Genomic DNA, 17,795 nt, shown 5'->3' on the forward strand with positions numbered 1-17,795 from the left:
TTCAAATTGCATCGTATTCTGGGTGCTAGTGAAATTTGGTTGATCAGGAAATGAAGCAGACAAGTTTCAGGATTTTTCTTTGAAGTTTGTGTGTCAATTTATATTCAGTTAAGGTGGGCTTTAATGACAGCCGAGTTGGAGCAAACTGGGCATTGCCAGTTTGTTCCACATATTCCTTCTGCACGTTTGGCCCAGATTCTTGAAATCCTCTAACTTTGGTTAATCACCTCTGAAGTTACAATGCACAGTGATTTTATGAAGCTGTAAACTGGTATTTGTGAAGAGATAAATATTCTTTTTCACTTATGAACTACACCAGTATGCTACAAAAGCAGCAGCTCATTCATCATTTTTTGCTACCACCATTGTTTATAATGTAACATACCCAAAATGTGCCGAGTGCTACACAGAAACAAAAGAGCTTCTATTTAAAAAAAAACAGCTGGGAAAAAAAGACTGAACATGGAGGCAAAATGCTTAAACTGGATTATGGCTGGGTGGCTCCATTTTCAAACAAATTGGCTTGTTAGAGTATACAAGAGAAAAAGTCAGAAAGTGTTAGCATGAGAGGAGAAGGCATGAGAAAAGAGGAGGAAAAGAGCAGGTCGAGAAGTTGCCATTCAGGGTTGTTGATACTTCATGATGTCAGGTTCAGTGTTTTTACAGACAGAAATAGTAAGTGGATTCACATCAAGTAAGCATCAAGATCCACCAATCAGATCGGAACTGGTCTTCAAAATAATGTTTAAAGCCCTCAAATCAGGAGTTCCAGAGCTAACACCAAGAGTTATTTCAAAAGAGACCAGAAGATAGCTGACTTCCATAGCATGATTTCATTTGAATTTTCAGGATACTACTTCAGATGTTTAGATGATTTACTACATGTTCTATCTAACATGATTATCTAACTACATGAAGGAGCAGTCTTAAAAGGTAAATTCTCTGAATTCTCTGTTTTTCTTGCTATCCTTTTTTTTTAAACTGTCTAATGGTAGAGTGCTAGTGCTAGCCTGTCTCTATTAGATTTTGGAAGTCTAATTCTATGACAGTTGAACAGCAGAATGTAACACTGTTCTAAAAATATTTACATCTTTACTCTTCTGCAGGTCATGCTGGTTTTTGTTATCAATCAACACACTGAGGATAAACCAAGAGACAAAAGAAAATCATTAAGAAAAGGATAAGTAATATAAAAATCATAGTAACTCACACTTGGGTTCTCCTTGCCCTTACTGTCTTTACTGGAAGCTCCACTCAGCTGCTCAATTAAACTGTAATGCGTTAATTGTTCAGGTCCATCCTCTCCAAAATGGCCACAGAGACTGTGTTGGTATAAATCCAAGATTGACATTGGGTTCCCCAGAAATGACTTTCTCTGACTTTGTTTTTTCTGCTCAGCTGTAAGAGATGTTAAAAATAACACTATTATGACATATTTAATTGTTGAACTGAAGTCTATATACATTATAATATAATGTTACAATTTTAAATTGTATTTAAAAAGTTTTAAGGTATCTGGGTTTCAATGTAATAACAGCATTTAAATACTGGCTCCTAACTCTGAAATCAATACACATAAATAGGACTACTGTTCATATTTAATATTCAATGCGAAAGAGATGGCATGAAACAGCCAGAATTGATTCTCTTTCTTTTTAAATTACAGAAGAGACAGTTAATTTGGGGTGATCATTACACTTATTTGTCATAGTTTTTGTTCTTCTCTCTTAATAGTCTTAAATGGCAGATGTGCTAAGTTCCTCTAGCATGACTTTCAGTTTTACTGTATTTGATAATTCTATCCTTTTCACTACATTTTTAGCTAATGAATACAACAGTATAAAAAATACACTGGTAAGGTAAAAAACAGGTCCTACCCTGTTTTACAGATCCTACTGTAATACATGAATATTAGGAATAAAACCTCAAAGTCCAAGGCTGAAAACCTATTCAGAAGATCAAAACAAAACCAAAGAAATTTTCTGCAGCTTCATGAAAATGCACAGGAGACAGAGGCTTACATGATCATTAGTTTCTTTCCTCACACTTCTTGTTACACAAACTTAAGCTCTACTTATAACTTACAGCATTAGAAGAACCTCTGCCTCCAGTGCCTCCAACAGAACTGCATCAGGATAAAACCTTCATGAAATTTGAAGCAAAACATTTTCATGGTTGAAACAGAAGAACCTGGAATATTTGGCTTATTCCCCGCTATTCTACTGACCTTCTCTGTAACATTGGGCAATATACTGGGATTCTCATCCAAAGCTCACTAAATTAATGATGGTCTTATCATTGACTTTTAATAGCCTTTGCATCGGCCACTAGGTCTTTCAGTCTTTCTGTTCCCTGCTCATAAATGGAAAATTAAAATCACTCCAACATTATAATTGTTCAACCAATGAAATGTCATCAATATTTTGGGGACTCATCTAATAAATACTATTATCTATGCATATAAAAATATTGTTTATGAATTCGTTTGCTGCAGCCTATGCCTCAGCCTCACGTGGATATTCTGAGTTGTGGGCATAAGGAAGCTAAGATCTTTAAACACAGAATGAAATATTGTTCTTAATATGATGTAAGAACTGCATTTATAGAGCATAGAACAAAAATCCTGACCATAAGGAATGACCACAGCAGAAATACTTCTGCAATAATGCTTTATAATTTTCTTTTCTATTTGTCTTAATCATAATTATGATTTTTAGTTGTTACTAGCCCAAAATTTTAGGCATACATGCAAAATTAATGATTTTCTATGTAAAATTGTGACTTCAAGTCATCCTTAGGAATCATTAAACTTGGAATCTGCTGCCATTTAATGCAACTGCTTACACACTATAAACCCCTTTCCTTGCAAATTGTGATCAATACAGAAAAAAGTGCCTGCATATCTCTTTAACAAAACACATCTTTCTTGTATTAGAACATGATGTGTAAACCTGTAAAAAGAAGTGTTTATGGGCTGACTTAAATGTTTTGCAACATTTCATATAGATTAAAAATAGAAAGTTATAGGAGTAATGTAATAAAATGTAATGTAAATAAATGTCCTGGCTTCCTACTCTGCTCTCTCTCTGGTGAAATCACAAAAAAGGAATTAGCTCTGAAAAAGCCAAATGTTTTAAATCCACCTCCCAGCAGACACTTAACAGCACAGTTAAGTGTTTGTCAACAGGATCTAGCCATCCATGGCATTTTTAATACATTCTGCGGTATCTACTATAGGTGCTAATGTCTGCTAGGTTGAGCTTACTGCTGTGCAGAGGGTTCAGCGCAACTCCTATGAATCAGCTTAAGCTGTGAGGGCTCCAGTGGTGGTGAGACCCTGCACTGGCCTTTGCACTTGCCAGAATTTATCTCCTGCAGGGAAGCCATCCGCTGCGTAGGCAAGGATACCAGCTCCACCCTCCTCCCCCTCTCAGACAGCTCACATCTGCCTTGAAAGGAAGCTTGCATCACAGCCAGCCAGTGGTCAAGACAACAGCGATTTCTTGGGTTATTAAGCACACAAAACTATTATCTCAAGAACTTCACTTAATGTGTTTTTATCTGCTGGAATTCAGTAAATTCCAAATTGCCATCAATTCTTGCAAAAAGGTTTGATATTTGAAAATGGCACTATTTACATGGAGCTCAAGGGGAGACACTCCACTTAGGCACTTTGATACAGAGACTGGGAAACTGTGGCCTTGATCATTGCTTTATTTCAACTGGCTAATACAATTAAAAAGAAAAGGAAGTTATCTTTATAGTCACCTTTTATATTTTGTAATAATGTAACAGAAAACTTCTTTTTACTTACACTGCAGGGATTTATGCATAAAAACCTACAAATAACCCCTGCTACCAAAAACTGTGGAAGAAAGGAAAAAAAGATATGTACATAATAAAAAGCAAAAGGTAATAAAAAGCTAATGGAAAATTAGACTGAAGTAAGATCTGGGGGTAGAAAGTGAAAACTAGACAAAAAGTTCAATAAAGGACACTATCTGCTGCTGAGTCAGAGTGGAGATGATACACATTTTTCCGTGCAGATTTTCAATTACCTTGTTTGTTGTTCTTTGTTAACTCTACAAAAGTCGCCTCTGCAGTTCTAAAATAACTTATTTCATACTCTGGCTCCAGTTCAGTGTCACTGCTGCTTGCAGAGTAAGTACACACTCTGAGAGCTCTGTTCTGTACAAATAAATGTATTGCAATTATTTAGATGATGCATATATATAAAAATAATGCTGAAGATGGTATTAAGAGTGGAACATTTACATTCATCATGCAGTATACATGGATATTTCAACTGGAAAAAAGTCTGCAATACCCATTTAACTAACCACTTCTCCTTCAAGTAAGTAATCATCAATCTGATATGGTGGAAATAACACATTCTTGTCCTGGTAAGTCTCCTCAGTTAGTTTGGCAGAAACAGCCCAGATTGTACCATTTTTTTTCACTGTAACATTGTTTTCAAATCTACCAACATCCTCAGATAATTTCACCCAGCAAGTTTAATTTTAAACTACTCAAATATGTTTAATAGAATGTATTTGTAACATGCAAAATTATCACACAAACAACAAATGGTTTGCTGTTAGCAATTCTAGAGACAATTAGGAGGGCCAGTAGACAATATTCACGCTTTCTATACCAGTAAATCCTAAATTCTTCCTAAATTCACACCCGTTGTGCCTAACATTTACCTGGCTGTAGTCCTGAAGCCATTTAGACACATTCGTATACCAGCTATACCCACACTGACTTCACTCTTAGGCAGACTAATTAGCAGTAACATATGTTTTGTGTTAAGATGGTTTTGGGACTGAGAGTGGTCATTCACGACTGGTTCATGGTGAAGACCACACTGATGTGGTTACTTGGAGGCCAATACTACTGCACTACAGAGTATTCACCACTAATTTCTCAAGGCCATGCAAGTAATTTTATCTCCCCATTTCTGTTCTAAATACCCTGAGCATGAGTCATATAAATATAGGCATATCAGACCCACAGGAGTATAAGGCTGCAGTAGATGGGTTCACAGTGTACCCTAATTCCATTAAGCTATAAAGGGCAGAACCCATTTCTGTATTTCTAACGTGGCAGGGAAATACTAACAGCCAATTGTATCGGAGGCTGACATAAGCATGACTTGGAATGAGTGGGAAAAGCACCCCATTGTGATTGGCCCAGAGGTTCTGTGCATCCTTGGCACAGACTGCCCCAGGAGAGGGTATGAAGGAAACTAGGGCTCCCACTTGGTAAATACATGGATAAAGCAGACACACAAAAAAGCTCTGCGACGAAATATTTTTAGCCTCTTGTAATGTAAGACTTATTAGCCAGCAGTCTGTTTCCTCGCTTAACACCCACTTTCTTGATAAATTTTTTTCTCTCTTTGCTACCCTGCTGACCCTATAGTTCTCATGGGTCTTGACAGCCTGGCGTTCCTGAATATGAATAACTTGACAGGCATCAGAAATAGCTTTTACACAGGTATTTGCTTGTTTATTCTTCCAGCAGTTTTCATGACAGGATTGAAGGACAGAGAGATCATTGCAGGGATTAACCAAACAACACAGAAACATGTAAGAATTTTCCTGATGACAATACTGTCATAGCACATCTGCTCAAAGACTCATATACATGGCCACACAGACAAGGAAACCTCAACATGGAGAAAAAAATGTGATATGAAACTCATGGAAAGAAAACAAATGAAATCAAGTTCCTTGAAGAGAAAAACAGGGGAAAAGGTCTCCATTTCTTTGTCTATAAAACGCCTGTGAGGATTGTAATAAAAACATGTTTGTAAACTATGATGGCAAAGTACCCTTAGGAGCTGTATTATTATTATTAATAAATAATGGATTGCAAATGAAGGGCGAGAAAGTAAATGTAGCTGTTATGATTGCTATTCTTCCCACTATATGAAAACCATTCACCATTTCTGCTTCTTTACAACACAATACATATCTCATTTAATAAATGACACTTCTTAACTTATACCTTTGTTTTAGTAGTTTTCTTGGTGGTCCACTCTGGAAGAACTTTTCTATTTTCCACAGTTTCTTCAGTATGCTTTAATGAGGCAGAGGTCATAGAACTTGGTTCTTGTTCAATTTGCTTTGCAAGATTAATTATTCCTGAATTAAGAGAGGCATTATCTAAATTGTAGGTCTCATCAGCACCTTCATGACAGTGTTTCAATTATAATTCAGTAAAAACTGAGGGCAAGTCATTATGTCAAATAATATTTTACTACTCCAAGGAAAAACTTACTAACATACTGGAATAATTCTAACAAGTACCATGGCCGAATTTGATCCAAAGCCTCTTCCTATTACCAAGAGAAGAGGAAAGCATGAATTTAAATCCCTCTATTAGTTTTAAAATATATACTCTTTCAAATAAGAAATAACATTCAATAACTACTTCTAGGCATTGTAGGATCTGCTTTGCTATTTTATGTTCTCAGAGAGAGAACAGTCTTTTACCATAATTATAACTACAAGTACCTTTCTAGCAGAAAGCTAGCCTTTTTATTTGCTATATTTGCACTATGCAAAATCGGAACATCAGAGAAGATATATGGTGCATATGAAATAAAGTGGTAATTGTAATTTGGATGAGAAAGTGAGGGAGAGAATAATCGAATGAAAATATTCTAGTAAAGAATGAGCTGACCCCACCATCTGATGTATACTACTTTTTTTTAACATCTTTTCATGACAATTTAATTAAGATACAAACCTTACAAGGTTGGTGCAGTGAATATTAGCATTGAGATCAGAACAATCTTACTGCTGCTGATTTCTTAAGAAGCAATTCAACGCTTGCAGTTTCTGTTCAATTTGTTATAATGACAGTGTTTAATCATGGACTCTAGCACACTGCTGAATTGAGGTCACACATGTGGCTATTGAAGCATGTAGCATATAATCTATAACTAAGATTTTACTTTTGAATCTGTCTTAGCTGTACCATTAATTAACAGTACATTTAAAAATACTAAGCATTAAAATATACTTTATTTAGATTTTATTTGAAACAAGTAGGGGAGTCTGCAAGGAAGCATATGATGCATGTTTGCAGTCTATTATACCATTACAATACCACACTGGGAATATTGCTAAATCAACTAAGTTCTAAGATGTTTAATTAGAATTCTTCTGTTATGATTACAGATAAAAGAGGTGGTTTTTTTTCCTCCTAGGCTCAATATACATCAGCTCATTAGCAGAATACATACTTGATGGCCTTAAACTAAGTTTAAACTTGATATTTAACCTTACATGCTAATTACATCAAAACTCTCTTAGAGTGATGCAGATTTATGCAAGTTAAATACTCACAACTTTTACAGAAGCAATAAAAACACTGACAAAGTGCTAACAACCATAACCCCAATAAATACACAATATTGCACTGGGTCAAGATAAAAAAATACTCTTCCCCATTAAACCAATTACTTTTACTGCTTCTTGTACAATATCTATCATGCTGACTATGAAAAATTCCTTGTTCTAAACACTTTATGTATAGTTTCTATCATTGTTGACATACATATCAATAATTCAAAACCCTTCAAAAACATATATAAATGGTCAGTGTGCATTTATGAAAAAATGCAGATTTCAATGGAACCATTTACTATAACTAATTTCAAGTTATTTGTTGGTGCTTTCCTGGATACCTTTTATTCCTTTGCCAGTTTTTGTTTTATAGTTTAAATATAAAGTTTGCATGCAGCTGATCAATGAAAGTAAGGTATTTTATGTTTGTCTATAGAAATGTATTCGTATAATGTAGTAAAGTAGTGAGAGTCTTATTTGAGGTCCAGACCATATATTTGTTAGCATTGAGGCCAAATGAGTTTTTTAGACCAAGTCTGATTTCAAAAGCGAGTCTCTATGAATGCATCTTTTCTACGTCACAGCGTGACTATGCTTTGTACTTTGCTGCAAAGTCTGATCCTGAATATTGCTGATCATCTGCATTCTTTACAAAGTCAAATTTTGAGGCTGCCATGTTTTTTCTTCAAGTACTGTTTCTTGAGAAAAGGATTTAAGTACTTAACACATTTTTCTTTCTCTGATAAGCATTATGTGTAACAAAATTTCTATACAGTTCAGGTCACAAACTTCTTAACCTTATGCATTCATAAAAAGAACATCTGCTCTGCATTTAACATTTCTGTTATCAATTGTCATTATTATAGGACTTCTGCTAATCAAAACAGACATCAGGGCAGAAATAATGTGATTTTCAGCGTAATTGACATTTTACCTGAGGAAGCTGGTTTCAGAAGGTGACTTTGAAAAGGTCGTATACCTTTGGCAGTCATGGCCGGATCAGATGTTGAGTGACTAATTATGCTTTCCACAGACTCCTGGCTCTTAGCTGTTGAAGGCACTTCTCGCTCAAGAGTTTTGGCTTTTACTGAAGGAGCTGAAAGAAGAACTTGCTCAGACTGTGCAAGGACTTCTATCTGCAAAGTTGAATCTGGCTTAGAAACATGTCGCCCTGTGGATCGGTTCCCTGAGTCAGGGAGGGGGAAAGTTCCAATCCCGCTGTCCAGCGTCCTCATCTGGCAGCAAGACTCTAAGATACAGGAAAATTGTGTGACAGGGTGGAGATAAAGGTGTCACCAGTATTTAAAGACAGCGAAGGAGTCTATGGAAAAAAAATGCATTTTCAAGAGAAGGTTTCACGGAAACAATGAAAAAACATTTTTCATTTTGTGAATATGCCGTTACCTGTCATTTGGGTTAAACTAACAGATGCCAAAATACTGAAACTCTCCTGGTTCAGAGTTATGGTGTGAGAATGAATAAGAAGGGCATATTTTAGAAAGTGATTAGAGCTGGAATTTTAAATTTATTTACTTCGAAGGCCCACAGAAAGACTGGAGAGTACCAGTGTGAGGCACTGAGTAATGTAATGTAACATTTTTCCTACATAAACCCACACTCCACAAAAGCTAGACCTCTCCATACCTCTGCTTAATTGTTTCTCTTACGAGAAGGTGTTTATCAAAATGTACCATTTATTCTTACACAAAATTAAGATCTACCTGAGATACCTGTACTCAAAGTGTCCTGAAAGACTTAGATAGCAACAGCCATGACTTGTTACGCTTTGGTTTTGTATATCCCATTTGGGTTAAGAGTACACTTCCTAACACAATGCCAGACAGGGGTACATTACATACTTGGTTTGGAAGCAGTATGGTGACCCATAGCCCTCCAGCTCATTCATCCTACTGGAAAGGTGCTCTACTAACCATGGAACAAAGATGAAAGTGTAGATATGTGCACATTGCTATTCTAGCAACTAGGATCTAAGAGCACCACCCTGCCCTGTCATTATCTATTGATTTCCAGAGACTTGCCTTTTGTTTGCATAATTAGCAAACAATACAAAAGAGACTATGATGGCAAAGTCCTTCTGAGAGGTATAAGCACCAAGGAGGGAACTTCAGCACTAATGGCTGGAAAATGAGCATAATTTAGGTTAAATGTCTGGAAACATCCCTTGACAGTGCGATCTTCAGTCTGTGGCAGACACTCCCAAAGGAAGTAGAGGAATTTCCTTTGCTTTAAGCAATTTAAGGCTACACTAGATAAAAGATATACTGCAATGAACAATTACACTCTAGCAGGAGATGCAGCATATGACCTAATATATCTTTTCCATCTCTATCTTCTGTGTCCCTGAATATTGACTTTTTTTATGATATGCCTATTTGTTAAGTCTGTTGTAGTTAGCAGTCCTCTGTCAAATAAATTTCATTATTTTTTTCCTCTGCAGTGTTTCTAATACTCTCAGAAATTCAGAAATATTTCTCCTCTACAGGTTTTGCCTATTTGTTTTTGAAATAAGAACATTAATGCGGTCATTTTCCATTAACATCTTAATCTCAATGGGCCTTATTTGATGGGAAATTAAAGATAAATTAAATCTCTATTTAAAAAATCTTCTGGTTCTTGTCAAAAGAGAAGCAGTCTATATTCACATGGTCATCATTACCTTATTCTCCTCACTCAGGATGAAAGAAAAATTTAAAGTCATACTAAGTACATTTGCAACAGCAAAACAAACTAGCCATCTTGTAAAAGGGCAGCAACTCTGATTTCCTTCACACAATTAACTGCATTCCAATTCTTTCCACAGGTAAGAGGTGATGAGGTTGGAAGCCATGGCTAGCTAGCAACTACATTTCCCATCACGTTTTCCACCTGATGTGCCATAACTGTTTTAGAAGTTGCTGAAGGTTATCCAGGAAATGTGAAAGAGAATTTAAATTTGGTTCTGCTGCATCAAAGAGAGGTATCCCAGCCACTGAACCCTTACTCTAGTTATTCATGTTCTGTTTTTGAATGGTGAACTGCTCCTCTCAGGATATAACAGAGTGCAGAAAAGTAAGTTAAAATGCTAGGTGTCTGACCTTGCCATTTATTCTGTAGATAACCAGGCTTAAAGAGTGTGTTAGCTCATGCACAGGTAATGCTTCAGCTAATGACCATCAGTGACAATAAATAAAGGAAAATAGAGAATAAGAAAGGACTTCCATTAGTTGCCTCTTGACCAGAAGAAAGTCTAGTGCAGCACTAGTTATGTTGGAGAGGCAGAGCTCTTCAACAGGGACATGGAGTAAACTGGAAGCACCACAGAAGAGCATCCTGAAAATAAAAATCTGGAGTCTCCCCTGTACTGCCCACACAGTTAACATTGGATCTGATTTTGCAACTCAGTTCCACAGGGAATCTGAATGATTTTGTAGCATTATTTCCTTTCTGAGCATTCTCTAAGAAACAAAAATCTCACTCTCTCCTCATTGTTACAAGAAAATTAAGTAGATTCAAAACGTATACCGAACAGCAAAGCTGCACCTTTTGCTCAGGGATAACTGGAAGATGAATCCTATTTTATCTTCTAAGGTCCTGTTTCTTAAAATGACATAAGAATTTTTCTTGCCCGCTGTTACCTTGAGTGTGCCTAGGAATTGTCCATAGAAGAAACGGCATAAAATCTAGATAAATTAATACTGAGGGTCATACTTGCAAGAAAATAGTCTCATGATGTTCCCAGCAGCCGGGAGAGTGATGAAGGAGCAGACTAGCAATGTCATACTTTAATTGAAAGGAAAAAGAGTTTTAATCGATTATAGTCTTGCTTCATAGAGACTTTACCCATGCTAAAGTAAATGCAGCAGGTGGAAAACAGATGTTTGAAACAGGTCACTAAGTTTAAATTTTGAACAATCACAAAAAGGCATGCTCAAAGCTCAGCAGCTCCCACTGTGACACAAGACATTTCTGAAAAATGCTGCGACTCAACTATGTTGAGTAATACTCAAAAACCTAGTTAAATCCAGACAGTGCACCACAAAATTCTTTACTGATGCTAATTTTTCACAAACAAAAGTAAGTAATTCCCCCTTAAGCTATATTATACAGATAAAAAACAATCTTGGAACACTCTGCATTACTGAATTAATTAATATACATTATTTTGTGGTGGTTTTAAACTTTCATGAAGCAACTGCAAAATAAAAATACAGTTATACATCTCAGTGACAGCTTTCAAACCCAACGGTGCATGGCCCATCTGATTTCATCAGTTGCACTGACATTTTAAACGACTGTTATCAGCAAGAGCTGCACAAGACTACATAGTGAAAATACGTAACAGTTAAATCTCTGATGCTGCGACAGTACTGCTCAATACACAAAAAATGATTCTGAAAAACATTAAAGTCTTAAAAGAGTTACACATGAGCTTAATTGTTTTTGCTCGCAAATTTTTCTTGGCACACAAGCCAAATTTTCTGCCTCATTCAGGGGTTTTTGTCCCCACTTTCCCTGCCAGGGAAGAAAGCAGCTCAACAATGGTATTAGTTTTTATAGTGGACACAGATAGACACACAATCTGCCATTTCACTGAACAATCAACCAGAATAAAAAATCTGAAATACTGAAATAACCCCTTCTTTCCCTCCTATCACGTGGATTTGAGTTTGGGCAGAAAACAAAGATCCTACAAACCCTACAGTAGAGAAGCATTTCTTAAAACTGAAAGCAGAAATAAGGAAGAATTTAGAGAAATTTCTTGAAGATCAAGAAACTCCTGACTGCACTAGAAACTTCTGGTGACTGGGTGTTGTAAGAGCTTTAAGGACAATTTGAGGAAGACCTTTAATGTTGAGAAGCTTCTCAGCCACTAAACAAAATGAGTTAACACTGCGTAGAGTTTTCTGAAAGTCTGTTGAACTCCCTAGTTCTCAAAATTTTTAGGTTTAACATTTTTCACAGGCAACATAATCAAGCAGTTCATGTCCTACATCATCTGGACACCATGGTAATCTGAACAGTTGGACAGGCACTGGCACATTCCAACATCCTTGGTGTTTTACCAGAGTTTTCTGGTAAAGACCTCTTCAACATGGACACAGCACCCAAATTAGAGCGAATAAAAAGGATCTTTGAAAATTGTGCACCATTCTGAGGGAATGGACAAGAGGAGCACAGAAAAGTGGCATACACACAGGCTGGTAGGTATAAGGAATTATAAAAATGAGATCAGTGGTGAAAATTACAATAGCAGCTCCTTCTGTGTTTTTTTTTACATCTTCCTGTGACATGCAATGCTACGGTTAGACGTAAACAGAGGCCACTGACAACACAGAATTCTTTAAAGTCTTTCAGGGCATTCTCCTGAGCATAGATCATTTAAAAATGCACCTTGCATACCAGCAACAGATTGCTAAACCTAATTATTTTTCAACTTTTATTTCTTCTGAAACATTTGCCACAAAGCTACCACAAACAGACCACTTCTAGCTCAGAAACTACTTTTGGTATAAATCTTTGGAGACTGGGAGAGAATACCTGGGAAAGCTGACTGCTGACCTTGCTTTTGTGTTTCTTCAGAGGCACTGGTATTGGTCATTCTGAGAGTTCTCAGTCTGAGGTGGTACCATGCTGTTTTATGTTGTCATATGGCACTCTTCTCTGTTCTTTTTGTACAATGCTTATGAAAGAAAAATCAATTTTCTGGGGGGCAAAAAAGCCCACAGGTCAGCTACTATGAAGGGAATTGCTTCCAGCACAACACAAGAAACATGGGTTCAGCCTTCCTCAGGGGTTGAGCCTTCCTCAGTCTAAGTTCTACACCGATGGTTGCAAAATAGGGTATTACTCAAAATAAGCAATGGAGCAAAATGTGTCCCACTTTTATATTATGTACATGTCAGTCTTTCTGATGTTGAACTTCTGAAAACCTCTGCTGAGTACTAGTACTAGCACATATCCAAGAGATTTAATGAATTTTATATAGTAGAAGCCATAATGTGATGACACAGCTTTTAAACAGAGATACAGATACACATTTCTTTAACAATGTGAAAAGATGGTTTTACTAAGGGGGATATTATGCCACATGTTATTGTAAATTAACTTTTAACTGAATATCTGGAGACTGTTTCAAAATGTTTCCTCAGGTAAAGCAAACACATTGTAATAAAGTCTTATAATGTTGAATCTTAGAAAGTGTTTCACAGATGCTTAGTCTATTCACAAATCACATACCAGGCCTTTCTTTAGATAGGGACTGTTATACTTTAAATAAGTCTACATATTTAATCACAGCTATGTTGATCATCTAGTTGAAACAATATGTGATTTGGAGCACCTCCCGTATGAAGACAGGCTGAGAAAGTTGGGGCTGTTCAGCCTGGAGAAGAGAAGGCTGTGTGGAGACCTCATAGCAGCCTTCCAGTATCTGAAGGGGGCCTATAGGGATACTGGGGAGGGACTCTTCATTAGGGACTGCAGTGATAGGACAAGGGGTAATGGGTTAAAACTTAAACAGGGGAAGTTTAGATTGGATATAAGGAAGAAATTCTTTCCTGTTAGGGTGGTGAGGCACTGGAATGGGTTGCCCAGGGAGGTTGTGAATACTCCATCCCTGGCAGTGCTCAAAGCCAGGTTGGACGAAGCCTTGGGTGTCATGGTTTAGTGTGAGGTGTCCCTGCCCATGGCAGGGGGGTTGAAACTAGATGATCTTAAGGTCCTTTCCAACCCTAACTATTCTATGATTCTATGCTTAAATTATCCATAAATCTTTATGGAAACTACAAGATCGAAAGTTTTACCCATAAAGCTACAAAATCAGGCATCAATCAACAATTCTATTAAGCAGGTATATTGTCTTATGTGCATACACAATGTCACTCAAAACGGTCAGGCAATTCATCCACTTTGAATTAAACATTGTAAGAGGAGACATTTCTGGGTGTTAGCACACAGGGAAGGATTCACAGGTCTTGAGAGGAAATAACTATAGCCCTGACTATGTTGAAAGTAAAGTTTTGCCTCTCTACCAACTCTCTACTGTGACTGACAAAAGGCAGACACCTGTCAGTGCTGCTTGAGGTGTTTCAGGGTTTCCAGAATCAGCCCAATAACCTCAGTCATTCCCCACCAGGTAGAACCACGGTATTACTAATGAAACATACTGGTGGATACCAGATGCAGTTACTACAAGCAGACATTACCTGTATTTTCAAGTGACTAACACAAACTAACAGTTTGTATTCGGAGATGGAAAAGTTATAGAAGTGTTTATGTTACTTTGATGGCAAATCTATCTTAATGTTAAAAATAAACAGCAACAAAGAGGACAACTATATTTTAGGTCAAAAACATACATCAAGCTTTCTATGTAAAATGCTAGTAGCATAGGGACATATTTTCTTTCAAAGAAGCATCCCATCTCATGAAAAATGTGGAATTCTCCCCTATGCTTACCACTACAGCTGGTTTGAGATCTTCCGCACATAAATTCTCAAGTTTTGGCCTACAAAAACTGCACATGATTGACACAAATTTCAGCTGAAACCCTTAGTAACCACCAGAATTTTCCACAGAAAACAGACATTTTCAGGAAAAAAAATAGTCAAAAATAGTTCTGTATCAAGAACGGTTTGACTGGGAAATTTCCAGCAAGCTGTTTTCAGAAGTACGGACTCAAGCCTTAAAAGAAGGATTTGAGAAATATGTAACACTGAATGGGCTTTCTTCAGCAAGTATCTAGGATACTGAAGATGAAAGGGCATAATTCCCATCAGTAACAGAATACACAAATTCTAACAGATTACCTCTCTTTGCATTAGAAAGTTCAAGACAATCTACTAAGCTGACACAGGGAACCAGAGAACATGTAGTTGTTTTCTTCCGAAACACAAAGGCAGTATAATTTTTCTGGTATTTTGAAACATGCCAAATTATTATGAATTTTTCTTCTTTTTTTTCAGAGTAATATTTCAAATGTAAATAGGTCTCTGCAAAGTTGCATTATCATTTAATAAACATCTTTAAGCTGCATGTGGCATTGGCAGGAAGAACTTAAACTACAGATGGCAAACCAGATCTCTTTATTTGCACATCCTTCTCTTCATCTGCAATGCTAAAGCAACCACAAAAAATTGAATGTATTTCTGCCACATCAGTGTCAATTTTAAGTAGATTATTCCTTCTGGGTTTATACCATTATTTGATCCAATTAGTCAAAGATGAATGCATTATTGTTTTCTATCTAGATCTGAAGTGTAACCAGTATGCAAAATTAAAAAACCCTGAATGCTATTATTCCTAGGTACAACTAGAAAAGACACAAGTTTTCACAGCTCTGATACTCTCATGAGTACTGCACTGGCGGAATGGAATTATTTCAAATGGATACTAAGGAAGGGTAAATGGGAGGAGGACTGCGCAGTGTATTTCCAAATGATGGATCTACAAGTGAACTTCATTCATGGCTGCATCAATCTTGGATTAGAATTTAAGCTTATTTATAATAACAATAATAAAACAACACACTAAATGCAGACTCTACCCACTCAGTGTTCTTTCTATTGTTTCTTCCTTGTCAAGCTTTTTTCTTTTTGCAAAACCCATCAACATCAATGTCATTTGTCCAACAAATTGACAGTTGTCTTCCATGACCAAAATCCAGTCTTTGAAATGTATCTTCTGAGTTGAAACAGATAACTGCCACTTCATTTTAATTCCAGTCCCACTTTAAAATACAATTCTATTAGGAAGTCAAAACATTAGTTTTCACTATTAGTGAGCACTAACAATATTGTACTCCAATTTGGCAGTTATCTATGACTTTTTTTTTCTTGCAATAAGCGCTTCCCACTACCCCCCTCCAGGCATTTAGGTTCCTTCTTTGCATGCTCGGAAAGTGTGGTGGCCAAGTACTTGGAACAGGGCTGTTACAAAGAACAAAACTTTAAATGAGTTGGAAAAAGAACTTGGATAATTTTTAGAATTTTCTAATTCACATCTCTCAGTGTCTATTAAAGTTTACATGCAGCTTCCAGTTAGAGAAGTCCTGCAACTGATGACATCTGGACTGATCTCTCCATATTACACTGTTAATACTTTCTAAAAATTACTCACTGTTCTCAGGAGACAGGATATTAGAAATAGATAAAATTTTAGTCCTACTAGAAAAGAAATACTGAGATTAAAAAGTCATGTGAAGAGCAACCTTAAGCTCTGTGTAAAAGGTAACCAAATGCAGTCCAGCTGCAGCCTGGCTATCAATGAGGCCAGCCTAGAAATACTTCGGGGAGCTATCCCTCTTTTTTGGCTCTATGTCCTCCTTTGGTTTTACCCCTGTACTTGCCAATCAGCCTTACAGATCTGCAGCTATCTTTAAGAAATCCTTACAGATGAGTAATAACTGAGAAGAAAGAAAGTCTTCACATCTGATGCAAGGTGTGAATCCAAGGGAAGCAACAGGTCTGTCGCAATGCAGAAATGTGGCTTTTCCAGGCCTTTTCACTGCAAATAGCCTTCTGTTTTCCTTAGAATCCTGGGATATAAAGGTTGAGAGCCAACAGTTGCACACTGTCTAAGGAATATCTTACTGGGGATTGCTCAAAGCACGGATTGATGCTTCCCTTCATTTGTTATTCTCTAACAGAAAAGGCATTATCCCAACTTAGAGAAATCGTACCTGTAAGTAGCAAAACAGAAGAAAAGGTGGTTTACTATTTACCCAGGTGCCAGCTAAAGGCTGCCTCAACCATGCCTTTTCCATGTAACCACAGGCCTATCTCTCTCTCTTTATGCCTCAGTTCTTCATATTAAAACATAAAGCTAATCAATCACACCTCCCCATTACACGGTGATAGCATAGGGATAAAGAATCTAGGAGTTTGGCAACCAGTATTTAGCCAACCTGTAATAACTTTAATGCTTGTGTAGAGAAATACTTTAGCTTCCTTGGAGGCTGTACAGGAATGAATAGCAAGCTGCAAAATACTTGGAAGAAGCATTGTTATTTTTGCTAATATTACTAGAGGTAGCTGGTTTAACTTTGGTTTGTGAATAACTGCATTAGACCACAATTACAAAAGAGGTCACACTTAGATACACAGGCTGTACACAGTGCCCAAGGGAGCATTTGCTGCTGGAATCTGGTTGTTCCATTCAGGGTTTCTGTTCACAGACTAGTGTGTTTGAAGCACTGAAGGATAACAGGATGGAACCACTGATTTACCTGCTCTTAAACAACTCTCTTATAAACTGGAGTGTGGTTTCACTCACATTGAGATATTATTTTCTATTTCCAACAGACAGGACTAGGGATAGCGCTTTAAGCATAAATGCTGTCTCTGGTAAACACATACCAATTAGTAAACTGCATAGGAAGTTCTGGGTCTTGCAAATGCACAGAAGAACAGACTATATTTATTTTAGTAACATCACTGC

The 17,795-nt window shown here is 36.8% G+C and overlaps 1 protein-coding gene across 14 annotated transcripts in view; it reads right to left on the bottom strand.

The window, feature by feature from the left end:
• Nucleotides 1-17,795, bottom strand: part of NCKAP5 (NCK associated protein 5) — a 507,525-nt gene that overhangs the window by 26,522 nt on the left and 463,208 nt on the right. For 12 of the 14 annotated variants that reach the window (XM_061442407.1, XM_061442190.1, XM_061442334.1 and 9 more), the window contains 4 exons: nucleotides 8,293-8,607; nucleotides 6,013-6,149; nucleotides 4,059-4,188; nucleotides 1,211-1,398 (listed from right to left, as the gene is read on the bottom strand). In XM_061442407.1, the coding sequence (XP_061298391.1) occupies nucleotides 1,211-1,398; nucleotides 4,059-4,188; nucleotides 6,013-6,149; nucleotides 8,293-8,607 (770 nt within the window). Of the gene's footprint in view, nucleotides 1-1,210; nucleotides 1,399-4,058; nucleotides 4,189-6,012; nucleotides 6,150-8,292; nucleotides 8,608-10,194; nucleotides 10,274-17,795 lie in introns of those variants that run through there. The other 2 variants (XM_061443036.1, XM_061443111.1) reach the window with 2 other exon arrangements.

The sequence above is a fragment of the Pezoporus flaviventris genome, unplaced genomic scaffold (assembly GCF_033815535.1).
Source record: "Pezoporus flaviventris isolate CSIRO_AGI_PZ_B2104156 unplaced genomic scaffold, CSIRO_AGI_Pfla_v1 ptg000001l, whole genome shotgun sequence".
Classification (NCBI taxonomy): Eukaryota; Metazoa; Chordata; class Aves; order Psittaciformes; family Psittacidae; genus Pezoporus; species Pezoporus flaviventris.